We start from the raw sequence: 24,005 nt of genomic DNA, 5'->3' as shown, positions 1-24,005 counted from the left end.
ATTGTATTCTCCGCAATACGCAGCTCACATTCCGAGGAGCTTTGATTGAGCGCGTTCAGAGTCAAAAGTTCTTAGGCGTTATCTTTCACGAAACACTGAGTTGGTCAAATCACATAGATAATCTTCGCACCCACATATCATGGTACATTGGCATAGTTGGCAAAATCAGATGCTTACTGCTCCTTTGGGTGACAAAGCAGCTTTACTACACTTTAGTTTACTCGTGCATACATTATTGCCTATTAATCTGGGGCACAATAACAAAAACAAATAAAGATAGGGTTCATAGGCTGCAAAAAAAAAATAATCTTGCGTATAATCGAAAATGTTCCGCGCCGAACACCTTCTGCTCCACTTTTCCATAAGCACATCATCTTAAAATTCAAAAATATATTTTATAAAAAGCTAGCGACAGTCATCTACTATCAAATTAAATCGAACACAGATATATTTAAGGTTACTCCCGGAAGACATACACGTATAATCTTAGGAAATCCACCTATTACAGTGAAAGGATTCGGACCAACTACGGCAAGCAAAAAGTAACACACCTTATTCCTTGGTTTTTGAACTCTAACAGGATGGTCATGAGCATAGTGAATGAAAGACGGTCAGAAGAAGTTAAAAAAAAGTACACGCTTATCTACTCACGCTTCAAACATGATATTTTTTTCTCTTGTGTGTAAGACTTGCGTATCTTGTATACTTTTTCCGGATTTGTGTTGTGCCCAAAAATTCAGCCGTGAAAATTTCTGTTCGATAAGCTCATGATATAAGATATGTTCTAGTTCACTTGTTAAAACCACGCCTTAGTTTTTTTCCTGTGTCTTTTCTTGTTTTTTTTTACTTTATGTATTAGAGCACCAGGCTGAGTGTTCTGCAATACTTTTGTTGTTTTGTTCACTGCATTTATGTATTACATAGAGTGACACGCTGAGTTTTGTGCAATATCGTGGTGCGGGCGGGGATTGGCGCATTGTCAGGCATTCACTTGCCTTTTCGCCACCCCTTTCCGCTGTACCACTGTATAAGATATGCAATCTTGAATTGATGAAATAAACTTCAAACTTCGAGCTTCAAAATATGTTCCTTTCAAGCCGTTTTCCAATTTTGAGAATAGAAGGTCGGGCGGAGCCCGGTTAGCAGAGTAAAGGGGTGTTCAATTACTTCATAACATAGCTTGTATAATTTTTGTATTTTCATAGGTGTCATTGGGTGTGGAACCTTGTTTTGAAGAAACAGCATGCCTTTAGGCAGCTTTTCCTGCTGTCTTTTTCAGATGACTGCACACTATTTATTCTAAATTTCGCAGTCCTAGTTCGCATTCGCTACGGTCTTTTGCTGAACGTAATTGACGTGGACTATTCCACATCGCAAGCGCACTCGCAAACGCGTTTGCAGCGCCGTTTTATTGCGGCGCCACGGACTGCTGTGGATGTGGTGGTGCAACCACTTTTCATCGACAGCCACCAGCCACTTGAAAAATCACACGACTTACGCTCGAAATGGGCAAACATTTCGCATGCAGCAAGGATGCATTGTCGTTTCTGATCGGTGTTCACCTCTTTTGGAACACTCTTTGTGGACCGCTTTCTCATCCGCAGTTCCTTTTCAAGAGTACCCTGATCATGCTCCGTAGGCCAGTCCATGTCCTTTCTGTGTTCTTTTCCTGTATCCGTTTTTATTGCGATGCACAGACTTCGTGCTATCCGTAGGTATCCCTAGTATCTCTGCCATCCTATACAGATCAATTCGTCAAGCTTACAGTATTGACTTGTGCACAGATTTAACGTTATCAACGCAGTCTTGGGCCAACCTGAATGGGAATTGTCTTTATTGAATCCCCTATTTTACCTGAGACCACCAACTCACTACTTTATTGTGCTATATAAAGACTTTTGTTCGCTTAGCATCATTATCATCATCCTATTTTTATGCCCACTGCAGGAGGAAGGCCTCTCATAGAGATCTTTAATTAGCCCTGTCTTGCGCTAGCTCATTTCAACTTGCGCATGGAAATTTCCTAATTTCATCACCCTGCCTAATTTTATGCCGTCCTCGACTGCACTTTCCTCCCCTTGGCACCTATTTAGTAAGTCGAATGGTCCACCGGTTATCTGCCCTGCGCATTACATGGCCTGTCTAGCTCCTTTCTTTTTTCCTCTGAATGTCAACTAGAATATCGGCTATTCCCGTTTTCTCTGATCCACACCGTTCTCTTCCTGTCTCTTAACGTTACGCCTAACATTTTTTCGTCCTATCGCTCTTTGCTTGGCACTTGTTCTCGAGCTTCTTTGTTCACCTCCAAGTTTCTGCCCATATGTTAGCACCGGTAGAATGCAATGATTGAACACTTTCCTTTTCAACTACAGTGGTAAGTTCCCAGTGAATATTTAGTAATGCCTGCCGCATGCACTTAAACCAATTTTTATTATTCTGCAAATTTTCTTATCATGATCACGGTCCGCTGTTAGTAAATGACCTAGATAAACGTACTCTTGCACAAACTCTAGAGGCTGACTGGCGATCACAAATTCTTGTTCCCTTACCAGGCGATTGAACATTACTTTTGTCTTCTGCATATTAATATTCAACCCTACTCTCACTATAATCGTCTATAATAGACAGATTATATACCCCAAGACGCTCAAAGTACAGATATAAGTACATGCAAGAATAACTTTAACAAATGCTCTAATTCTCCTAATCTCTGCAAACCCCTTACATGTTAGGCCGGGTACTTTACGAACCCCCTCGTACATGCGGACCACTATTGCCATGTACTTCTTTATTTTACATAAACACAATAAATGCTTACACCTGCAGCATGTTCTGCGAAACTCGATTTTTATTCATATGAAAGAAAAAAAGGTTATTGATAGCTGAGAAAAAAAATTGAAACTTCTCTTTCTTTTATTTATTTTGCTCTTAAGCTCTGCGCAATATAGTTTTGTGCGCTTTGCGGTTGTGATGCAAGAACAGTTCTGAAAATTGGCTGGAGCAAGAATGCGGTTTATTTAGAGTGAAGTGCAGTCCTTTTTTACTGACAGACAAATAAATATACAGGTGTTGAAACTATCAAGATCCCTGGACATCAGGGCGTGCTAGTGAGTGTTGGAGTTGCCGGTCATTGCCTTTTGTTTGCGCATCTATTTTGACTTACCAAGCCACATCGCACGGAAGCCGTAACATAATGATACATCTTAACTTAACATTCCTATTTAGTTCCCCTTTAAGGCGCTCGCTACCTGAATATTGAGTTACGACGGTCACACTATTTATGTGCACTCGAGAATTTTTCCTGGTTTTTATCTGCGCCTTACATTTAGGCTTAGTTATCAGAACATTTCTTCGTTCCCTTACATACGTCGCGTCCTTCTGAATCAGGCCTTCATAGCTGATCAGTCGATTTAATTTGTGCTGCGCCGGTCTTGAAGTGAATGGACCGAGATTTAGATTAGTGGTTTTATTTCAATTTACCGGGCGATTAGTTCAAGTTGAAGGTTCGAATACCAAATGCGGCATAGTGTGGCGGTTACACACCTTATTCACAATATCATGGACCACGTGCCGTTCTCGAGAATACCAGCGAGGCTCAGCGAGGCTCAGCGACGTCGATGGGAGTTCAACGAGCTTTTGGATTCGCTCTGTAGGCTGCTGTGCTCAGGCGCCACGCAGAGCTAGCGACAGAGCGCGGATCACCAGGAATACCATCGCGAACCAAGTAGTGCGCAACTGCACACAGGGGACGGCAACTGTTTAGCGAAAGCGGATGATAACAAAGGCTGACAAAATTACCGAGATGTTCCAAGGCAACACAAACAACCCGAAGCTCCGTTCAAGCAGCTGCAGTTGAAGACGCTGAACAAGAGCGCAGGGTGAAGGCGAGGTAGGAACGCGAACGAAATGCTTGTTTCGCGAGGAGCACGACAGATATCAACAGTCGTATATTCTTGTCAGAGGCCAATATTACGAGAGGTGGCGGATAAAGTTCGAACTTGACAGCAGAGAGCGTGAGTCACTTCCCATTAGCGAGAAGTCGACGGCATTGTACTTTTGCCCCCTGCCAATGTGTCAGCTGCCGATTTGTTCTATTTAACCGCAAATTGTAAAGAAGAACATTCTCTCCCCCCCCCCCCCCCCACTTTTCTGGTGCTGGCTCTTGGAACTGTCTTGCCGAGGAGACAATAACTTGGGATACTGCGTACATGCAACTGGGTACGTGCGACTGGCCATGTGCCCGAATAGAGAAGCACAACCAGAGGAAGGCAAAAGTAAACTACACAAAATGAGACGAAAGCGTGCATTGAGTGTAGATGACGTCCAGGCTCGAAAAAAAAAAACATCGAGCAGAACAATGCCGTACTCGTTACCCTGCAAAGCATGATGCAGAGCGCGAGAATTTGTTGTCTAGTAAGCGCGAATCGGAAGAACGATAATTTGCCGCGATGAACAGTGATGAACGTGACGATTATAGAAGTTACAAACGCTGTTGAACGTTTTTATTGCGTCTAGTATTTTTTGGCGCACACACCGATGCTCATCATTCTGCCAAGTAAACTACACCACCAAGAAGAAAAAAAATTACGCCATCTTCCCGTAGGGGAACCCTGAGTAGTATGCGAAACAGCCATGGGGTCGACTCAAGTTCCCGTTAGTTTTCAGTTCGTCGTTTCCGTTAGGTTGAGGTACATAGCTACCGTTATATTTACCGTTTGGTTTCCATGGTAACTACCAAACTTTTCACTTACCGAAACTACGAAATGGGAAATTGCGTGTAATGCTTCGCATTATCGCGCGCGGAGCCGCAGGTGTTGCCATTCGTTGCGCAATCCGGAGAGGAGAGGAGGAATGCCGAGATGACAGGAGATGAGACAAAGAGAGGATGGGGAGGAGGATGCGCATGCGCAGTGCGGGTGTGGACGCCGCACGGCGGATGGATGGATGGAGGGAGGGAGGGAGAGAGTGACATAGCCCCGACCATAAGCGGCTTCGCATCTAATAATTGGGAATAGGCGAGGCACTACTTCATTTGGTACATCACCTGCAGTGATGACACGACGCTTGTACAACCCTGTGGCCCTCGCATCGCCGATTAATGGGCACCGACATTACTTACGGCGCTTATAAACGTCACTAAGCATTGTTTTAGAATTAGTTGAATTGATGCGCAGAGCAAAAGAACAACAGATACATGCGTCGCATCTAATAAATTTAATCAGCGTTCGCGTCGCGTTGATAGCGACGCCGCCCGTAAACATTGAATTTTTTGCATCATTGTGCTACTTTGGCGTGATAGCGTTATTGTTGCGTGGACATTCCACTGCATTTGCGCCATTAGCGTTCCATTTGCGTAAATTAAATTAAAATTAAATTATGGGGTTTTACGTGCCAAAACCACGATCTGATTTTGAGGCACGTCGTAGTGGGGGAATCAGGAAATTTGGACCACCAAGGTTTCTTTAATGTGCACCTAAATGTAAGTACACATGTGTTTCCGCATTTCGCCCCCATCGAAATGCGGCCGCCGTGGCCGGGATTCGATCCCGCGACCTTGTGCTCAGCAGCCTAACACCATAGCCACTGAGCAACCACGGCGGGTCATTTGCGTCAATTTAATTTGCGTAAATTGTATCGCATTTGCGTCCCTTTTCGCAAACATTTGAATCTTTAGTGTTACAATTAAACATTCGTAAACGTAAACATTCAAGAAAGCTTTGCTTATCAACGATTCCCACACATGTGTGCAATCTGTGGATATTTAGTACCGTATAAATCCGTATATAAGTCGACACATTTTCTAAAAAAAAAAGGAGGGTAAAGTCACCCCTCGTCTTATATGGCGGTCTTTAGTACAATGTGAGTCGTCGTCTGCAACCTACGGCGTGCATGTTGGCGAACGCATAGCCAAAACCGTATTCATATACAAAAGTGATCGCTGGCATTATTATTTTACTTGGCGCTGTGCCTTTTCGTGTGCGTTCTTCCGTCGATCTCGCGTGTGATTCTTTTTTGTTTTGTGTTTATAGCGAGCGATGACTAGTGGCACGTGGAGACAGTTTTCAGCGGCGGTCAAGACAAAGGTTGTCGACTTCGCCGAACCAAACGGCAACGCGACTGCTCACTGTCAGTTTCGCGTTTCTGAAAAATACGAAAGCGTACGATATTGCCGGCACAAAAAGGAACCCGTCGGCATGCAGCCCACGTAAGACGCCACTTTGTGGACGTCGTGCAATGCATCCGCAAGTTGAGGACGCACTTGGGGACTTAGTGCGGGTGCTTTGTGCGCACTCGCTAACGGCGAATTTGCGTTGCGAAAAGAAGCGCTTTTCTCAATTTTTTTTTCGTGGTCGCTATTTTTTTTCTTTTTTTCACTTGAAAGTAGGGGTCGACCTTTATTCTCACTTGACCTATATTGATATTCCTGTTTATACAGTACTTTTGTTATACTACGCTTCTTGACCTGCTGCTGCACTGACATTACGCGATTTTCTCTTTTCATTGTAAATGTGAGACAGCTGTAGGCACAACTTGAGGCAAAACTTAAGTATAGATAGTGTCATGGAGCTAACTCTAAAATTTTGAGTCGTTAAGATCGGTCAGAGGGGATCGCTTGCTAAATCCGCGTCTAACGAAAACGAGTAATAGCATTATCGCGTATATCGTTGAAACTGTACTAACCCACGCCTTAGTTTGATATCATTGTGTAGAGCAAAGAAGCCATTACTGAATCATGCATTTGTAGCGTGTACGAATGGCGGCGTTGTCGAGCCACGCATGTATACAAAAATGATAGAAATAAAGCATGAATAGCATACATGAATAACTAAAGAAGGCTAGGTGATTATTTGTTACCGCCTGGTTTCAAAGGGAAAGCCAATATATCATTATCATCATCAGCATGTCGCGAACGGAGCTAAATTTAGCCTCTCGCTCAGCGTTCACACAGGCATAGCTCGGTAGTACATTTGTCGGTCCGAGCGGGAGTGGTCGTGTTTGAGAGAGCTCACTCAGCCGTAGTAGGTATGGTCCATCAAACGCAAATCAGGGTTCGACAGAAGTTATGTCCTACAAGTGTGCAATTTGTTGCAGACATTCCACGCTTGTTCGGCTACGGCATGTCTGCGTTCGGCACATACGGTCTAGAAATGGCGTGCATGGACTCGGTCAGCAAGACAGAGTGATATTTAACTCCTCTGACCACGGTGGAACGTGTTTACCTCCATAGGGAGTGCAAGCGCAAGCGATTGAGGCAAGCGCAGGAATCCCAATCATCTACGAGGGTCGAGTCAGCAGTACACGGCGAAAGAGCGACAGTACCAGCCCAATAAAATGCCTAGCAAATCATCGTTGCTCTAACACAGCTGCCCTTCATTAATAACTGTTATTCCTCAAGCGGAAGAGAGAGTCACAAGGTAGCAGCTACATGCATTCAGATTAAACACTGGGAAGCATACGAGTGCCGTACCGAAATATTATTGCCAATTTCAAATCAGGATCAATCACTCATTATTTGGTTTTACCATTGCGTTTGCTGCTGTACAACTTGTTGTCCACGAAGAAAACTATATGCTTGCCACATATAAAAAGTTCCATCGCTATCTACTTTTCTACTTCCTTTACCTCCTGGAGGACATCGTTACAATTTTTTCAACTCTCCTTTGCACGGTTGACAGCAGCGAACTTAACATGTGAATGGACACTCCGATGGTGGACACGATAGAAAATGCTGCACAGGCGGCGTTGCCACAAAGGCGAGGTGACGCCCCTTGTGTGCTTCCCAAGCATGCTCATTGACGATACATCAAATAATTTTGCTTCATCAAACACGACAGAGTACTTGAAAATCGCGTCGCCGCGGCCCACGTGATGTTTGGCCGGCGTGATTAGCGACATTGCGAAACGGTCAGTGAGGTCCCTCTCTTCCGGTCATTCACCGCATCCGCGCCAACGCAGAGCAATCAAGAGTGTCAATTATGCAAGTGGGGAAGTGTCGCAGGGGAACCCCGTTGGAACCCAAGCGCTCGTCTCGCATTCCGCGTCAGACCGCAAAGTGGTGCTAACGAACTCGACCAGACGCTGAATGTGCCGAAAAAAAAGAAAACGACAAATGTTCTGTCCTCATCGTATTTCCTGCGTTGTCGTCGCGGGCCACTGCCTACCGCAAGGTGCCTCTCGGAGAAAATTGGCTGGGAGATTGGGACACATTTGTCAGAGCCCGTGGTAGGAGACAGGTCACTGCCACTTTCCTCTTTCTGCGACGGCCTTCAATCTCCTTCGACCGCAAGCGTCCTAGTTCATTTGGCACGATGTACAGCAGAAAAAAACAAAGATAGCACTGTTTTGGCGGGACGTTAATGACCGATTCTGTGATTGACGATGGAAGCTAACGGAATGCGACATGATGGTGCACAAATTGTGGGCTAGTGTTCTCTTGGGTCGAGGACCTGGGTAGCGACTGAGCCGCCAAGTTTTTCTTGATCCATTGCGTGTCTCCAAGATGCATACTACGCATTCTCCGATTTTGAACGCGCGCCAGTGATAAGCAGAGAGAGAGACAACCGTGAGTAATATTTCACATCACTAAACGTCTGCTCTCATCTACCCTCCAACTACTTTTTATTCGTCGCAAGCAGTATACAACAAGGTCAAAACAAGTCATCATCATCACCAGCCTATATTTATGTCCACTGCAGGACGAAGGCCTCTCCCTGCGATCTCCAATTTCCCCTGTCTTGCGCTAGCTGATTCCAACCTGCGCCTGATAATTTCCTAACTTCATCACCCCACCTAGTTTTCTGCCATCCTCCACTGCGCTTCCCTTCGCTTGGCACCCATTCTGTAAGTCTAATGGTCCACCGGTTATCTACCCTACGCATTACACGGCCTACCCAGTTTCATTTCTTCTGCTTCATGTCAACTAGAATATCGGATATCCCTGTTTGTTCTCTGATCCACACCGCGCTCTTTCCGTCTCTTAACGTTAGGCCTAACATTTTTCGTTCCATCGCTCTTTGTGCGGTCCTTAACTTGTTTTTGAGCTTCTTTGTTAACCTCCAAGTTTCTGCCCCATATGTTAGCACCGGTAGAATGCAATGATTGTACACTTTTCTTTTCAACGACAGTGGTAAGCTCCCAGTCAGGATTTGGCAATGCCTGCCGTATGCACTCCAATCGAATTTTATTCTTCTGTAAACTTCTTTCTCATGATCAGGGTTCCCTGTGAGTAATTGGCCTAGATAAACATACTCCTTTAGAAACTGTACAGGGTGACTGGCGATCCTGAATTCTTGTTCCATTGACAGGCAATCCACCTTCTTCATTTTCCTGTGCTGCCCTCTTCCGCACGCCGCTGAAAACGTTTTGGAAGGGTGCCGGGATTTTCGCCGGTTGATTTGTGAACCTGCGCCCATGTCAAGTGCGCATCGGTTGTGCGTTTCGTGGATCGCGAATAATTATTAACGGCTTCTCCGGGGTAGCATGTCGTTTCTGGAAGCCTTGTAGCACTCACCAACTATAGATTGTTACGAGGAGGAGGAGTCAGTAAGATGAGCAACTATTTACAGGTTATATTTCCAACAGAGGTGGCAGCGCTGACCGGTTAGATTTACCGGGCGAGCCCAGCTCGTTCCTCTCCCTCTTTTCTCGAGTGACGGCGCCCGCGCGCCTCGTTCAAACAATAAAATACCACACGCACGTAGCATAACTCTCCGGCGGCAGAAGCGACGTCCCGGAATGTCTAAATGTCCTCACTAGGAGGGTGATACTGCTTCAGTAGTGTAACGAGCATGTCTGTGAGAGTGCGATTGAGACGCGCCGTGAGGCCATTTGTTTGCGTATGGTATGACGTGGATAGCTTGTGCCTCGTGGCACAGGACTGCAGGATGTCCGCGATAACTTTTGATAGGAATGTCCGGCCACGGTTTTTAAAAAGTTGTCGTGGAGCTCCATGTAATAAAATCACGTCGTGTAGAAGAAAATCGGCGACATCGGTGGCGCAGCTTGTAGGGAGCGCTCGGCTGATAGCGCAGCGCGTGGTGTAATCTGTGGCCACAGCGACCCACCTTTTTCCAGAGGTATAAAGAGGAAAAGGACTAAGTAAGTCCAAACCAACCCGAAAGAATGGCTCCGCGGGAATGTAGAGTGGTTGAAGGTACCCAGCAGGGAGCGTCGATGGAGTCTTGGGTCGCTGGCATTTCTCACACGCAGCTACGTATCTTCGAACGGAGCGAGCAAGCCCTGGCCAAAAGAAGCGTCGGCGGATCCGGTCGTAGGTACGTGACACACCGAGGTGACCGGCAGTGGTGAGGTCGTGAAGTTCGTGGAGAACAGCCGAGCGAAGGGTTTAGGGATCACAAGGAGTAATGCTGGGCCGTCGGGGTGAACGTTGTGGCGGTATAGTACGCCATCTTGTGAATAAGCGAAGGGAACTGTCGGCAAGTGACGATTCCAGTCGGTCAATGATGATAAGCAAGGAGGGGTCACGGCGCTGCTCGTCGGCGACATGGAGCAGCGGAAAAACTGAGAGAACTGGGTAACGAGAGAGGCAGTCTGCATCATGGTGGTGGCGCCCCGACTTGTACGTCACTGTGTAGAGATATTCTTGTAGTCGGAGGGCCCAATGACTGAGCCGGCCAGTAGGATCCTTGAGCGACGAAAGCCAACATAGCGCATGATGGTCTGTGATTACTGAGAACGGCTTGCCATATAAATATGGGCGAAACTTCGAAACAGCCCAGACGAGAGCAAGGCATTCGCGCTTGGTAATCGAATAGTTGCGCTCTGCCATTGTCAATAGCCGGCTAGCGTAGGCTATAACGCGGTCGTGTCCCGGTTTGCGTTGCGCTAAGACGGCGCCGATCCCATAACCACTGGCATCGGTTCGGACCTCTGTAGGGGCAGACGGGTCAAAGTGGGCCAAGATCGGAGGATTGGTGAGAATCGCGATAAAGCGTGAAAATGCGGCAGCCTGAGGTGAAGCCCATGTAAAAGGCACGGCTTTCTTCAGAAGTTCTAGTGATTGCTGCGAAATCTTTCACAAACCGTCTGAAATAAGAACAGAGCCCCACAAAACTCCGGACGTCTTTCACAGACTGAGGTACTGGAAAAGCCGTTACTGCTCGAACCTTCTCCGAGTCGGGTTGTACTCCAGAAGCATCGAAGAGATGACGTAACACTGTAATCTGTCGGCGCCCGAAGTGGCACTTCGATGAGCTTAATTGGAGCCCAGCCTTCCGGAAGACGTCAAGGATAGCTGCGACGTGCTCAAGGTGCGTCTCAAATGTAGGAGAAAACACAAGGACGTCGTCGAGGTGACAAAGGCAAGTTGACCATTTGAAACCTTGAAGCAGAGAGTCCATCATCCGTTCGAACGTGGCGGGGGCATAGCATAAAGCAATCGGCATAACCTTAAATTGGTAGAGGCCATCTGGAGTGACGAAAGCTGCCTTTCTTGGTCTTGCTCATCGACGGAAATCTGCCAATAACCAGATCAAAGGTCGATGGACGAAAAGTATTTGGCACCGTGTAGACAATCAAGAGCGTCGTCGATTCGTGGTAAATGGTAAACGTCCTTTTTTGTGATTCGGTTTGGGTGGCGGGAATCAACGCAGAAACGCCACGTGCCATCTTTCTTTTTGACGAGCACGACCGGCGACACCCAAGGACTCGACGAGGGCTCAACAATGCCTTTGGCGAGCATCTTGTTTACTTCCTGCTGAATAACTTGCTGCTCTGCCGTGGACACGCGATACGGTCGGCGGTGAATGGGAACAGCATCACCAGTGTTTATCCGATGCTTAACAAGGTACGTCTGATCGAGTGGTCGATTGTCAGTGCCAAATACGTCGCGGTAGGAAAGCAAAAGGCGATGTAGGGCGGCTACTTGGTCAGGTGCGATGTCTGGAGCGACCATGGGACGTAATGGGCCGTCGAGGTTCAAGGCATCCTGCGTGTAATCGGGAGGATCTGGAGACGCGTCGGCTGCAAAAGCAGTGACGTGGTCATCTGTCACTGACCGGAGCGTGGTCACCGCTATGCCTTCAGGTAACACTTGCTTCGTCAAGCCAAAATTGATAGCGGGGAGACACAGCCGATTAGCGGCAAGGGTAACGACGGAGTGTGGCACAGAGATGTCGCGCGCAAGTAGGACATCACGAATAGGTGCGACGACATAGTCGCTATAAGGCACGGTCGCCGTTGAGGCCAATTCGACGAAGGGAGGGCTTTTGGAGGTAAACGAACAAACGCTGTAGTGCAGAGGGTGTTCGGTTGTTCGGGGCGAACGTCTGAAAGAAGAGGAAGCTCGAGGCACAGCGTACCGGTGGAACAGTCGATGAGGGCAGAATACGTCGTCAGAAAGTCGATACCGAAGATTAGGTCATGAGGGCAACTGGTCAGCACGGTGAACAGGACTGGAACTTGGCGGCCAGGAATTTCAATTCGAGCAGTGCACATACCCCTGACGGCAAGAGTGGCGCCATTGGCGACGCGTACGGCTCGAGTCACGGCAGGCGTAAGAACTTTTTTTGAGGCGACGACACAGGTTAGCGCTCATTATGGACACTTGGGCTCCAGTATCAATCAATGCCATCAACGGGACACCATATACGTCTACTTCAATTAGGTACGTGTTCGTGAGGAGCGTCAACGGACGATTTGGACAGGACGAACGTGATGCAGCACTACCTCCAAGAGCTGCATGGCCTAGTTTTCCGTCCGGCGGTTTGGCGAAGAAAAGTGGCGAGGTTGCGGTGACGGGGAGCGACGGCGTTGAGGCGACGGCGATCGCCCGGAGATGCGGCTGTCAGGGGCATCAGCAGTAGGGTACAGACGGCGAGGTGAGTAACGGCGAGCGTCAGCGTATGCGCGAGGAGCAGGGAATGAGCTCCAGTTGTGGTACGGCGGCATCCAGGTGGTGCGGCAGTGGTGGGATACATGACCAACTCGGTGACAGCGGAAGCAGATCGGTTTGCCGTCTGGGGTGCGCCATTCTGCAGGATTGCGTGTTCTGGGAGCGAAATGCAGGTCATTACAGGTCGTGGACATGGGAATGGGTGTCGAATCAGGTCGGGAGGCAGAGCAGGCGGTAGGGATGCCAAGGTTTGCAATTTCTTGCCTCACAACTGCTTGAATAACGGAAATAGCGGGGGCCGCTTGCTCAAAGGTACCGTCTAGGGGTCGCGGATGAAGGGGGGCCAGACTCGCCGCTACAATATCACGGCGAACAATACGCGTGACGTTCTCTTGAAATAGACGTGTGGCGGTAAGAGCGGAGCAAGAGGACGTGGCAGGGGTGTTTGGGAGGCAGGAAAACTGTGGGATGACACGGCGGCTTTTGGCAACCTCGAAGCGGCGGCATTCTACGACGATGGCGTCGACAGTAGAAACGTCGTTATAGATGAGCAAATTGAAGGCGTCGTCCGCGATGCATTTTAGGATATGGCCAGCCTTGTCAACCTCGGTCACGTGCTCGTCGACTTTCCGGCAAAGCGCGAGCACTTCTTGTATGTAGGAGACGTACCATTCGGTCGACGACTGGACACGAGTAGCAAGCTCTTTTCGCGCAGCCTGTTGGCGACCTGACGGGTTGCCAAATAGGTCGCGAATCCTCTCTTTGAGAATGTCCCAGCTGGAGAACTCGACCTCATGGGTGCGAAACCAGACACGCGGTGTCCCGTCCAGATAAAAGATCACATTGGCAAGCATGATGGTAGGGTCCCAGTGGTGACTTCGGCTAACACGCTCATACATGCTGAGCCAGTCGTCGACGTCAACGCCATTTTGGGAGAAGAATTCCCCAGGATCAAGGAGACTAGGAACCGTAACGCACGTTGTGGTTGGCGCCGCAGGTGTAGGTGGCGGCGGGGTGGTTCTATCGGAAGCCATGGCTGAGAAGACGACGGTACGGCCACTTCGGAGCTCCGTGGCGAGGACGCGGAACGTTCCACCTCCACCACAATGTTACGCGAAGGACGAGTCAGTAAGACTACCAACTATTTACAGGTTATATTTCCAACAGCGGTTGCAGCGCTGACCGTTGAGATTCACCGCGCGAGCCCAGCTCGTTCTTCTTCCTCTTTTCTCGAGTGATGGCGCCCGCGCGCCTCGTTCAAACAATAAAATACCACACGCGTGTAGCAATATATATATACATATATTTATATATATATGGGGTGAGCAGGCCCAAGTGCGCTGTTTTGTAAACAGTGCGGCCGATAAAGACACGCTGAGTTCTGCACTTGCACCTCGCCTTTTTATTATTTTTACACATTCTTTAGACATTTCGCATTAAATAAGAAGTCTTCTAGCGCGCAGCCTCCCGCGTCGGATTTAGCAAAGCAGTCGATGTAAGATGTCGATGTAAACACTTCTCTACATCGACATCTATCTTTGTTATCGTCAAATATTGGGGAAAAGGTCATCGCTGATATGAAATAATGTCAAAACGTAGAATAAAACACACATATCTGCGCATATGAGCCGCGTTGTTCCACCGTAAGACGTCACTAAAAGTGGCTGAGCCACTTAAATAACGGCGACTGTGATCCAGTTACATATATCGGGCTGCTAATTTATTTCTGATTCTCGCTTTTCTTTAACTTCATCATACTTACAGTTTGTGCGTGTCATAAAGCATTATTAGAGAAAACTGTGCTCGCATAAGCGCAAAATTAAAGGCCATGTTCTACCGCGAAAACGCGGATGCCATCGCTTACACCGTTGGCATATAACTGAGCGAGGCGATTGTTTATGCTGCTGTACCGAATGTACCGTCTATTGTTTCTCGTTTGACGCATAGGTAAACAGTACATCTCAAGAATTAAGAAATGTATCAGCATGACAACACGTACAGACCCACCCATCTATGTTGCGAATGCGACAGGCAGCCTACAGGAACGGTGACGTATATGCAGATGTTGGCACAGCCGTTGGGCAGAGCGCTCTGTTCCCGCTTGCAGCTTTTTATGTACGCGCCTTGCGAAGCGAAGAGCAGCTTATTTCAAATCGCTAAGGCCAGAGCTGTACTAAAAAAGCAGTTTCCTTCGTCCTAGCTGCTTACTTTTCAGTTCAGGTCCGCCGGCAGCGGGTACACGAACTCGACGGCACAATGCCTATCCTTCGCTGAACAGGGTTTTACGTGCCAAAACCAGTTCTGATTACGAGGCACGCCATAGTGAAGGGCACCGGATTAATTTTAACCACCTGGGGTTCTTTAACGTGCACTACAATGCAAGCACACGGGCGTTTTAGCATTTCGCCTCCATCGAAATGCGGCCGCTGCGGCTGAACAGGATCAACATTGGGTCAAACTCCATGCGCATAGCTTGCGAGGGTTGAAGTTTGTGCATTTCAACTTCATAGGCATGTTATGACTCACTTTAAGCGCGATTAATTTTATGCACAAACGAATGCGTTGAGGCTATCACATTATCGGTTCGACGGCCGATCGCGCGGGGTTCGGTCGAACGATGATCGGCACGCTGATTTTATCGGTGCCTTCGACAAGAAAGCCAGTCGCAGTACAACTCGCGCTCGTCGGTTGCGCCTTGTAGGCCTGGTATGATAAAATGGTCTCAGCGACACACTGGGCTGAATAGTCGGCCGATCGTTGGGCGCGAGCGTCTTGTCGGTCTCGTATATCGACCCAGTGTTACCGCGCCTGACTTCACGGGTACGTGAAGTAAGGCACACGCTGCCACTACCACCAAGCGAGGACCGACGCTGCAAGAAGTCTTCGTCAGCAATGTGATGTTTTTAAGTGCCGTCCAAGCGTAACGCAGAGGTTTACCGATAAATTTGCTATTACTGCCATCTATGCAAGGCGGTAACTATAGGGTGTCCCAGCTATCACGCAGCACGATTAAAAAAAAGGAATGACGTTAGGCTAAGCAAACCTAGCGCGTATTGTTTCCAGTACAGCTAGCAGAGTAGCCGACAGTAATTTTTTCGTTACTGAGATTGAATTAGGTAATTGTAATTAATTATCTAACTCGAGAAGTACTGTCCTAAATATCAAAGTGTCAATGAGAAAAGTGTAGAGCACCATGAAAAACTACCAATACAGCTTTCTGTTGCTCGATACGTGCTACATAAATGTGTTTTTCTGAGTGTGAAAGAAGGCCGCGAATACACGCAGAATTGCCGCGCGACTGGCCGCTCAAGGCACTTTGACCAGCCCAAAAACTCATCAAAGGCAACAGAGGGCATCGGGCGCTGACATGTGAGTAAACAGATGGGAAGGTGTTAATTTACAAAAAAATCGATGTATACGAAACAGGAAGTAATACACTTTAATAATTAGGAAAACAAGTAGTCTGCGTTAACAAGGAAATATTAAATTTATACATGAGCATTATAGATTACATAAAGAAGTCTTATTATACGAAAACAGGAAGAAAAAAAAACATCACATAGCACTATATTCACTACAGCACAAACTAAAGCAAAAAAGGGGAAAAAAAGGTTATACAGCATTGCATATACACAAACTCATGAAACAACAAGGATTAGTTTGACTGAAAGTAGTTTTGCAAGCTCCATAAGGACAGAAGGTCTATTTCTCGTAAGGCGATGTTATTGAGTAAAGTCGGAAGTCTATGTCGAAGCATTTGTTGCCCATAATTCGTTCTTGAGTGCGGAATGTTCCATTGTTCAGCTGTCCTAGTTTCATAGGCTGCGACATGTTCGTGTAGGCGAGCTATGTTTCGAATTCCGTTTACCGCGTGCTTGAGCTCCTTGCGATACGTCAGTGCCAAACGAAGTGTTGAAAGAGATTTCGAATTCTAAGTAGATTAAGTGGATTGCACCGCATTTTCGTCATTAGCGTTACATTTGAGTATACTTACATTCTATTTGCGTCATTGTGTACAAACATTTCCGTCATTACTGTTATGTTTGCTTAACGTTTGCTTAATATTGAGAAAACGTCAAAGAAAGCTTTGCTTAGCACCAATCCCTGCATAAGCCGGAGGATCCATCGAATTTTATAAGCTATTTAGCGAAGGGGTTGCAATTTGCAACGCGGCACAGAGAAGAAGATGTGTCTTTTCTTCCAAGGCGTTAGCCGATGGCGTTGGACATAGGCAATTACACGTCATTAACTACATAACTAATTACACGTTTAGCTTAAATTTTTAATTTGAATTACAGGTAATACGTGTCAAAACAGTGATCTGAATATGAGGAACGCCGCAGTGGGGGACTCCGGAATAATTTCGACAACATGGGGTTGTTTAACGGGCACCCAATGCACGGTAGAGGAGCGTTTTTGCATTTTACCCACATGGAAATGCGGCCGCCCGGCCGGGAATGAAGTCCTTGACCTCACACTTAACAGTGCAACGTCATAGCCACTAATCAACCACGACCGGTTGTTTAATTTAGGCTATTTACCTTTTCACTTATATTCATTACAGACCTTACGTAAACTGTGGGACCCGATCAAGCCTGTCAGTATTTGAAAGCAAACCCGTCTTCGTTGCTCAGTGGCTATGGTGTTGGGCTGCTGAGCACGAAGTCGCGGGATCGAATCCCGGCCACGGCGGCCGCATTTCGATGGCGCGAAGTGCGAAAACACCCGTGTACTTAGATTTAGGGGCACGTTAAAGAACCCAAGGTGGTCCGAATTTTCTGAGTCCCCCACTACGGTGTGCCTCATAATCAGATCGTGGTTTTGGCACGTAAAACCCTATAATTTAATTATTTTATTTGAAAGCATGTGCACTTAGCCGCAATCGCGACAGTACAAGGCCAGTATTCAGCTCTCTCTCCAAATGTCTGGAGAAATGCTATGGCACTCGATCTTAATCAGGCAGAGGTACACAGGAAGATGTGTATTTGCCACCAATTGTATGAACAAGGAATGTCGCTGGAGCCAATGTTTCGACAAGGGCACGTGTCCTATGGAGGCCCCTTTTCGAGACTATGGCTACAGCGACGTTCTTTGTTCGACAACTGTTTTTCATTGGCGTTCCATGTATTCATAAGTTATAAGCCTTCATAGTGCACTGGTGAGGCAAAACTTCGGGGGATGCCGGCATTTTTTTGACAGACTTTAAGACTGCGAAGAATGAGGTGGAGCGCATTTCGGGAAGGATGCCGCGTCAGCGGCAGAAAAAGGCACCGACTAGGCTACCGTTGCTCGGGCAAGACTACTGCCGCCTTATCGTGAACTCTGTACGAGGCAATGACAGGCCCGGATTTTCCTGCTGAAACGTGAGCACCGGAAAGTTACTCATGCTGGGCGCGCACGCGAGGTTCAGGTGACAGGTATTTTCAGGCCTGCGGCACCAGCAGTCTTTCGCGTCAAGTCGGAGAGCGAGGGCCAGAGAACTTCAATCTAGCAGCGAGAGATTTCGTGAAAAACGTCGCGCGTCATAACAGGCTGCTAATGCCTTATGTTTTCGCGAGTTACCTTAGTACCAGGTGCAGTGTGTCGCTTTTCTGCGCTTTTATTCTGCCGTGACTAACTAGTTTGCTTCCATGTCTCCCGACGGCTTGTCTGTTGCTCGGCGGTCATCTGCACAACGTAACGAGGAGTTGTCGCGGGAGGCAATGTTTCGACAAGGGCACGTGTCCTATGGAGGCCCCTTTTCGAGACTATGGCTACAGCGACGTTCTTTGTTCGACAACTGTTTTTCATTGGCGTTCCATGTATTCATAAGTTATAAGCCTTCATAGTGCACTGGTGAGGCAAAACTTCGGGGGATGCCGGCATTTTTTTGACAGACTTTAAGACTGCGAAGAATGAGGTGGAGCGCATTTCGGGAAGGATGCCGCGTCAGCGGCAGAAAAAGGCACCGACTAGGCTACCGTTGCTCGGGCAAGACTACTGCCGCCTTATCGTGAACTCTGTACGAGGCAATGACAGGCCCGGATTTTCCTGCTGAAACGTGAGCACCGGAAAGTTACTCATGCTGGGCGCGCACGCGAGGTTCAGGTGACAGGTATTTTCAGGCCTGCGGCACCAGCAGTCTTTCGCGTCAAGTCGGAGAGCGAGGGCCAGAGAACTTCAATCTAGCAGCGAGAGATTTCGTGCAAAACGTCGCGCGTCATAACAGGCTGCTAATGCCTTATGTTTTCGCGAGTTACCTTAGTACCAGGTGCAGTGTATCGCTTTTCTGCGCTTTTATTCTGCCGTGACTAACTAGTTTGCTTCCATGTCTCCCGACGGCTTGTCTGTTGCTCGGCGGTCATCTGCACAACGTAACGAGGAGTTGTCGCGGGAGGCAAGTGCCACGTTCGCGGCTTCATGTCACCCTCACAAGTGATTGCCTCAAGAACAACTTCAAGACAAAGCGCTATATACTTGATTAACACCCTCACCGAAGCAAAACAAGGAGTCGCGTGATTGCAATTTCGCAAGACCGCACACGGCGGCGTATCGGGAGGTTGCATTTAAGACTACTAAGAGCATTACATCGCACCCACGCTGCATTAAAACACGCGGAAGGAACGAAAAGAAACAAGCCGCCAGGTTATGCCTGCAACGGGCTTATGTAGCGTCTGGTGCTTCCTCTTTTTTTTACATGTGTTTTCACCTGCTTAATGCGTACATCAATCTTCACCTCAGACAAAGTTTTAAATATGACCGAGAGGGTGTTTCGCCTTTTTGGTTCTATTTCAGGTAGGCATGGGCACCTCGCAATAATAAGCACCTGATTGAACAGGTTTACTAATTACCTGTTCAATTACTCACTCGAAGAGTGCGTTGAAATCGCGATCTTGAAGCTGAGCATGTCTGAAATTAGGTCTGCTTGGCATAACTACAGCACCACTTTCGAGACATCTGTCATGAAAATATTGTGCCAAATTCATTGTCGTTCAAGTGAACAGTTTCCCCTAAAGGCCACTCTAGCAGCTCGGAATGACCCTAACTGGAACGTCAATATGCATGCCTAGCACACTGAGAATATATAAATCTCTAAGGACGTATCAGAGTTAGGATTTCTACGAAGCATACATGACTTCCCGACCACCCGACTTCAATTTCGAATTCGCAACAAGCGTCCTAAAGTGAATAGGTAAAAACTGGCTATCAGGGAACACCTTTAACTAGCAATCTAAACACTGCCTCTTCCTGTAATTCACCTGAACATACCTAATTCCGCTAGAACATCCATGCGATATTTCTTTAAATGTGTTCGAAATGAAAAAAAAATATCACCCGATACACAGAAGGCACAGGCTGGTGAATTCGGACGAGGCATGTATAACTAGCGTATCACACTTTGCGCGCATTAAATTATGCAGAACAAATGGAAACAAGCAGTTCCTCTGGTTATTCGTTCATGGTGTGCCCTCGATAACATCACGGATGAATTCCATGGATAACTCCGTGGAATGGACAGCATTACACGGAACGTTTAGCGTTGCATTGTGCGTAGTTTTCAAGCTTGCTCTCGATTTGCCGGACGAAATGGCGCGGCACAACATGCACTTTCCTCGAGTATCAGCGATTCGAGAATGTCCCGAAAGAGTAGTGTGCGGTCAGCTTCCTCGGTGGCTTCTCAATTGCACCGGCGAGTCCTTTCACTTACCCCTGTCCATTACGAGCGTGCCATCTTCAGCGATGTGGGCTGAAAAAAAAGAAGTAAATATAAATGAAAGCGAGAAAAAATAAAGGCACCGTTTAATAAATGCGGTAACACCCCGTGTTATATGCGTTACAAGTGCATGTCGAATGAAACTGAAACGCCAAGCACCGGCTGGTATTTGGACAGACATCGCTGGTACTTTACCAAAATAGCACCATGCCCCATCAACGCCATAGGCGCTTCTTCGCCACTTGTATGGCGCTTTTTTGTTTCTTTGTGAGGATATTTTTTTGTCTTCTCGAGTGCAATTTGCCATCGAGCAGGCAAAATCACGTACGCGCAGTTAACGATGGCAGACGAAACCACTAGCCGCTTCTAAACGCAATGAACGCGCCCAGAACCAGAACCAAGTGTCTCCCCGACCACCAAATTGCATGGGGCTTAAGGGCGGTAAGAGCTCCTTCTACAATATTGCTCGAGGCTCGCAGTGGGCCAAGAGGTTGCCGTTTCGGTGTAGTACAGACCGAGTAGCGAATCTGTTTCAACGATCCGAGAGACCGTATGTTGCATTTAGCCTGCCGTATCGTTGCTAGTGTGTAATGGTGCCTCATCGTTTTCGACTTTCCGAAACGAAAATGCCAGAGACATCTATAACAATTTGCAACAAACGTCGCCTCCTCCACTTTTTCCTATTTGTACTCCTTCTGCGACGAAAAAAAAAACTGTTTAGTGTACAGTGCGTTTAAGGTGTTTCAAGTGATGCCTAGAATGTAGCTCAATAGAACGTTACATAAGCAGAGGCTTTTCGTTTCGGTGAAATCGGTAAACAACATTCTCAATTACACAATTCGCTTTGGATTTCACTGGTTCAAACTGAACTTCTTGTTGACACATAGAAGCAATCGGGTTTCTTTCTTAGGGCTAAAAAGACTTGATTAGGCAAAGAACTTCACAACTACATGCAATAGAATTTTCTCAAATTTTGCCAACACAGTTGTGCCTTTAGCCGTTTAAACGTTCCAGAAATAGTCAGTAAACTTGACTATCTGCATTAAAAGAACGAGATGCCTACAAGGCGGACAGACAGTTCGTCGACGTAGAAAGCATACGCGATGCACGAACAAAAATAGCTTGTTACTCTCAGTGCCTCCGTGCGAAATGTTTTTATTTATTTATTTACTTATTTTGCGGTAGAGTTTTAAGGGGATATAGTAGGCTCATACGTGCCGACATATATTTTTCTGATTTTCTGAACTTGCTATACGAAAGAAAAAATTTCATTCATCAAAATGTAGCCCGAACCTACAAAGGAAACCCCTACGGGTTTCCAAAAAAGAAAGCCTCGCAGATGTGGAAATGTTTGTTCTGGCCCTGAATCCGGGATCCCAGACCAGGTGGAAGTTTTCTCAACTGCGAGGTACTTTTTCTGAGAAACCCGTACGGGTTTCCTTTGTAGATTCGTGCTACATGCAGGTGGATGACAATTTTTTCTTTTCATGTACCTTACTTCACCTTGTGCGATTCCGCAGAACTGATTTGTCAATTACTTCTAAGTATCTTTTTGTAGAGTTAGCATGTTTTCAGCAATGACATTCCTCGTTATTCGTACCAGGCTTTATCTAAAAATATTGAGAAGTGTTGGAGCTAAAACATTTCGGTATCTATCCGTCTCTGTACTTTGCTGAAAGAATATTTTAACAATAACTAATACAAGTAGAGCGTTGAACCTTCTGTGAACAATTGTTTACAAAGTGGCCTTTTGAGTGAACTAAAACAATAACATTGAAATTGCGATTCGCATGAAAATAAAAGTTTCACCCTCGACATCCAAATATAAGGGCAATTTGACAAAGAATTTTTTAAAAATCTAATAACATCTACTTCAAGTAACACAACATTGTTTAAATTCAGTACATGTATTAGGCAAATTACAAAAAAAAATCGGCGGAACCTTGCAGCAAAAAGTTTGCTGGGGAAAAATTTCCTCTTGTGAGCAAGAACACTGTTTTCAAGAAATCGCGGTTAAGTGGTCTGTTGCGAACCCTCAATCCTAAAGTTCACATGGTACTATCGGGCAAAAAAGTTTACGTACCACGGTATCTCCTAAATCGCTAAATATCCGAGCAGCCTTTAAAAGTAGCCAGTAGCCACAATGTTGTTAACATGTACCAGTAGAGGCTGGAAATGTAAATACCAGGCTGCGTGTTGAGGTTTCGGAGATATTCAGCTTTTTGTCAGATCTCTTGGTCAGTAAACTATTTTGCCCAATAGTACATAATTTACAACATCATTTACCAGTCAATACTATGGAAAAACCTTTCTAGCAATTACTCTCGCTTTCGCTGTTGCTCGATTTTGAGTAATTCAGCAAGACACCAGCAATGAAGCTCGAACTCGAGCCCTCCTCTCCTCATGGGGCTCGAGCTCATGAGCGCAGCTTGACGACGTGGTTAATGCAGGGGAGCATACCTGTTTACACAGAAACTGCGCGTTTTCTTGAGGTATGATACGAAACGAGGCATCCCTCTTTTCTGAATGCAGTATGTGAACACGAAATATCTCCTTCTATTAAACATTTTAGCGAATTTCAATTACAATGAAGAAAATCGCTGATGTACAAACAAGCACACTGTCGCGAATGGTCAGAAATGCCATTTTTGGCAAATATTGAAAATTCCGAAATTCTAAAATCAATTTAACGCCAGATCCTCGATTGTAAAAGCAATAAAGAACTTTTTGGACATTTCTAGCAATTTTGACGATGGAGTTCTCTCCTATCGTTGTGAAGAGAAGCCGATTTTAGAGGTGGAAGATAACTGTTATAGCCAAGTTTGAAGTACTTCTCGTAGCCCTTCCAGCATGAAATTTGTAGGATATGCGGTTCGTGAAATGAAGTATGTTGTAGATAAGACAACTTGGAAAAATGCTTTGAAAGATATTGCGGGGGTAGGTCATTCGCCCTACGAAGCCCCTTGAACCCACCGGGTTATGTTTATGTGGTATGAAGTTTTACTGCTATAGCCGGTATGCACCTGCTGCTTGTGTTCGTCTCTCCAAGATAGACTGGAAGTTGACAAGAGCAGCTGCTTAGTTGAAGCACCAAATAATTTATCTTACGTGAACGCTGCCTCCTCGAGCGTAAATGGCCAATCTTTTTGTATCTAAGTGCCTGCAAGTAGTCTGCCTTTAGCTGCACTCACAAGATAGAGCAAATCGGATTTGTGCTTGCGGATTGCGCATCCCGTTATCATACGTCATTCCTTACTGCTGCGCTCACTCGGCTTGTTCAGCCATTCAGGATACAGCTGGAAACCAAATCAGCGTATACACATTTGCGGTGATAAATAACAAAATATTTATGGCCAAGTGCCTTCGTCTGGCCACAACCATCTACATTCCAGTTCAAGTCGCTCGTTGAAGTAAAGAGCGTGAAACAGAAGTGTAGCTCACGCTGCTACCTCGATTACC

At 46.6% G+C, this 24,005-nt stretch overlaps 1 protein-coding gene across 4 annotated transcripts in view; it reads right to left on the bottom strand.

The window, feature by feature from the left end:
• Positions 1 to 24,005, bottom strand: part of LOC119437682 (papilin-like) — a 464,139-nt gene that overhangs the window by 20,230 nt on the left and 419,904 nt on the right. For all 4 annotated transcript variants that reach the window (XM_037704674.2, XM_037704670.2, XM_037704673.2 and 1 more), the window contains one exon: positions 20,541 to 20,579. In XM_037704674.2, coding sequence (XP_037560602.1) covers positions 20,541 to 20,579 — 39 coding nt within the window. The remainder of the gene's footprint in view (positions 1 to 20,540; positions 20,580 to 24,005) is intronic.

This window comes from Dermacentor silvarum, chromosome 1, assembly GCF_013339745.2.
Source record: "Dermacentor silvarum isolate Dsil-2018 chromosome 1, BIME_Dsil_1.4, whole genome shotgun sequence".
Taxonomy (NCBI): domain Eukaryota; kingdom Metazoa; phylum Arthropoda; class Arachnida; order Ixodida; family Ixodidae; genus Dermacentor; species Dermacentor silvarum.
This window is presented reverse-complemented; position numbering and strand designations above follow the sequence as displayed.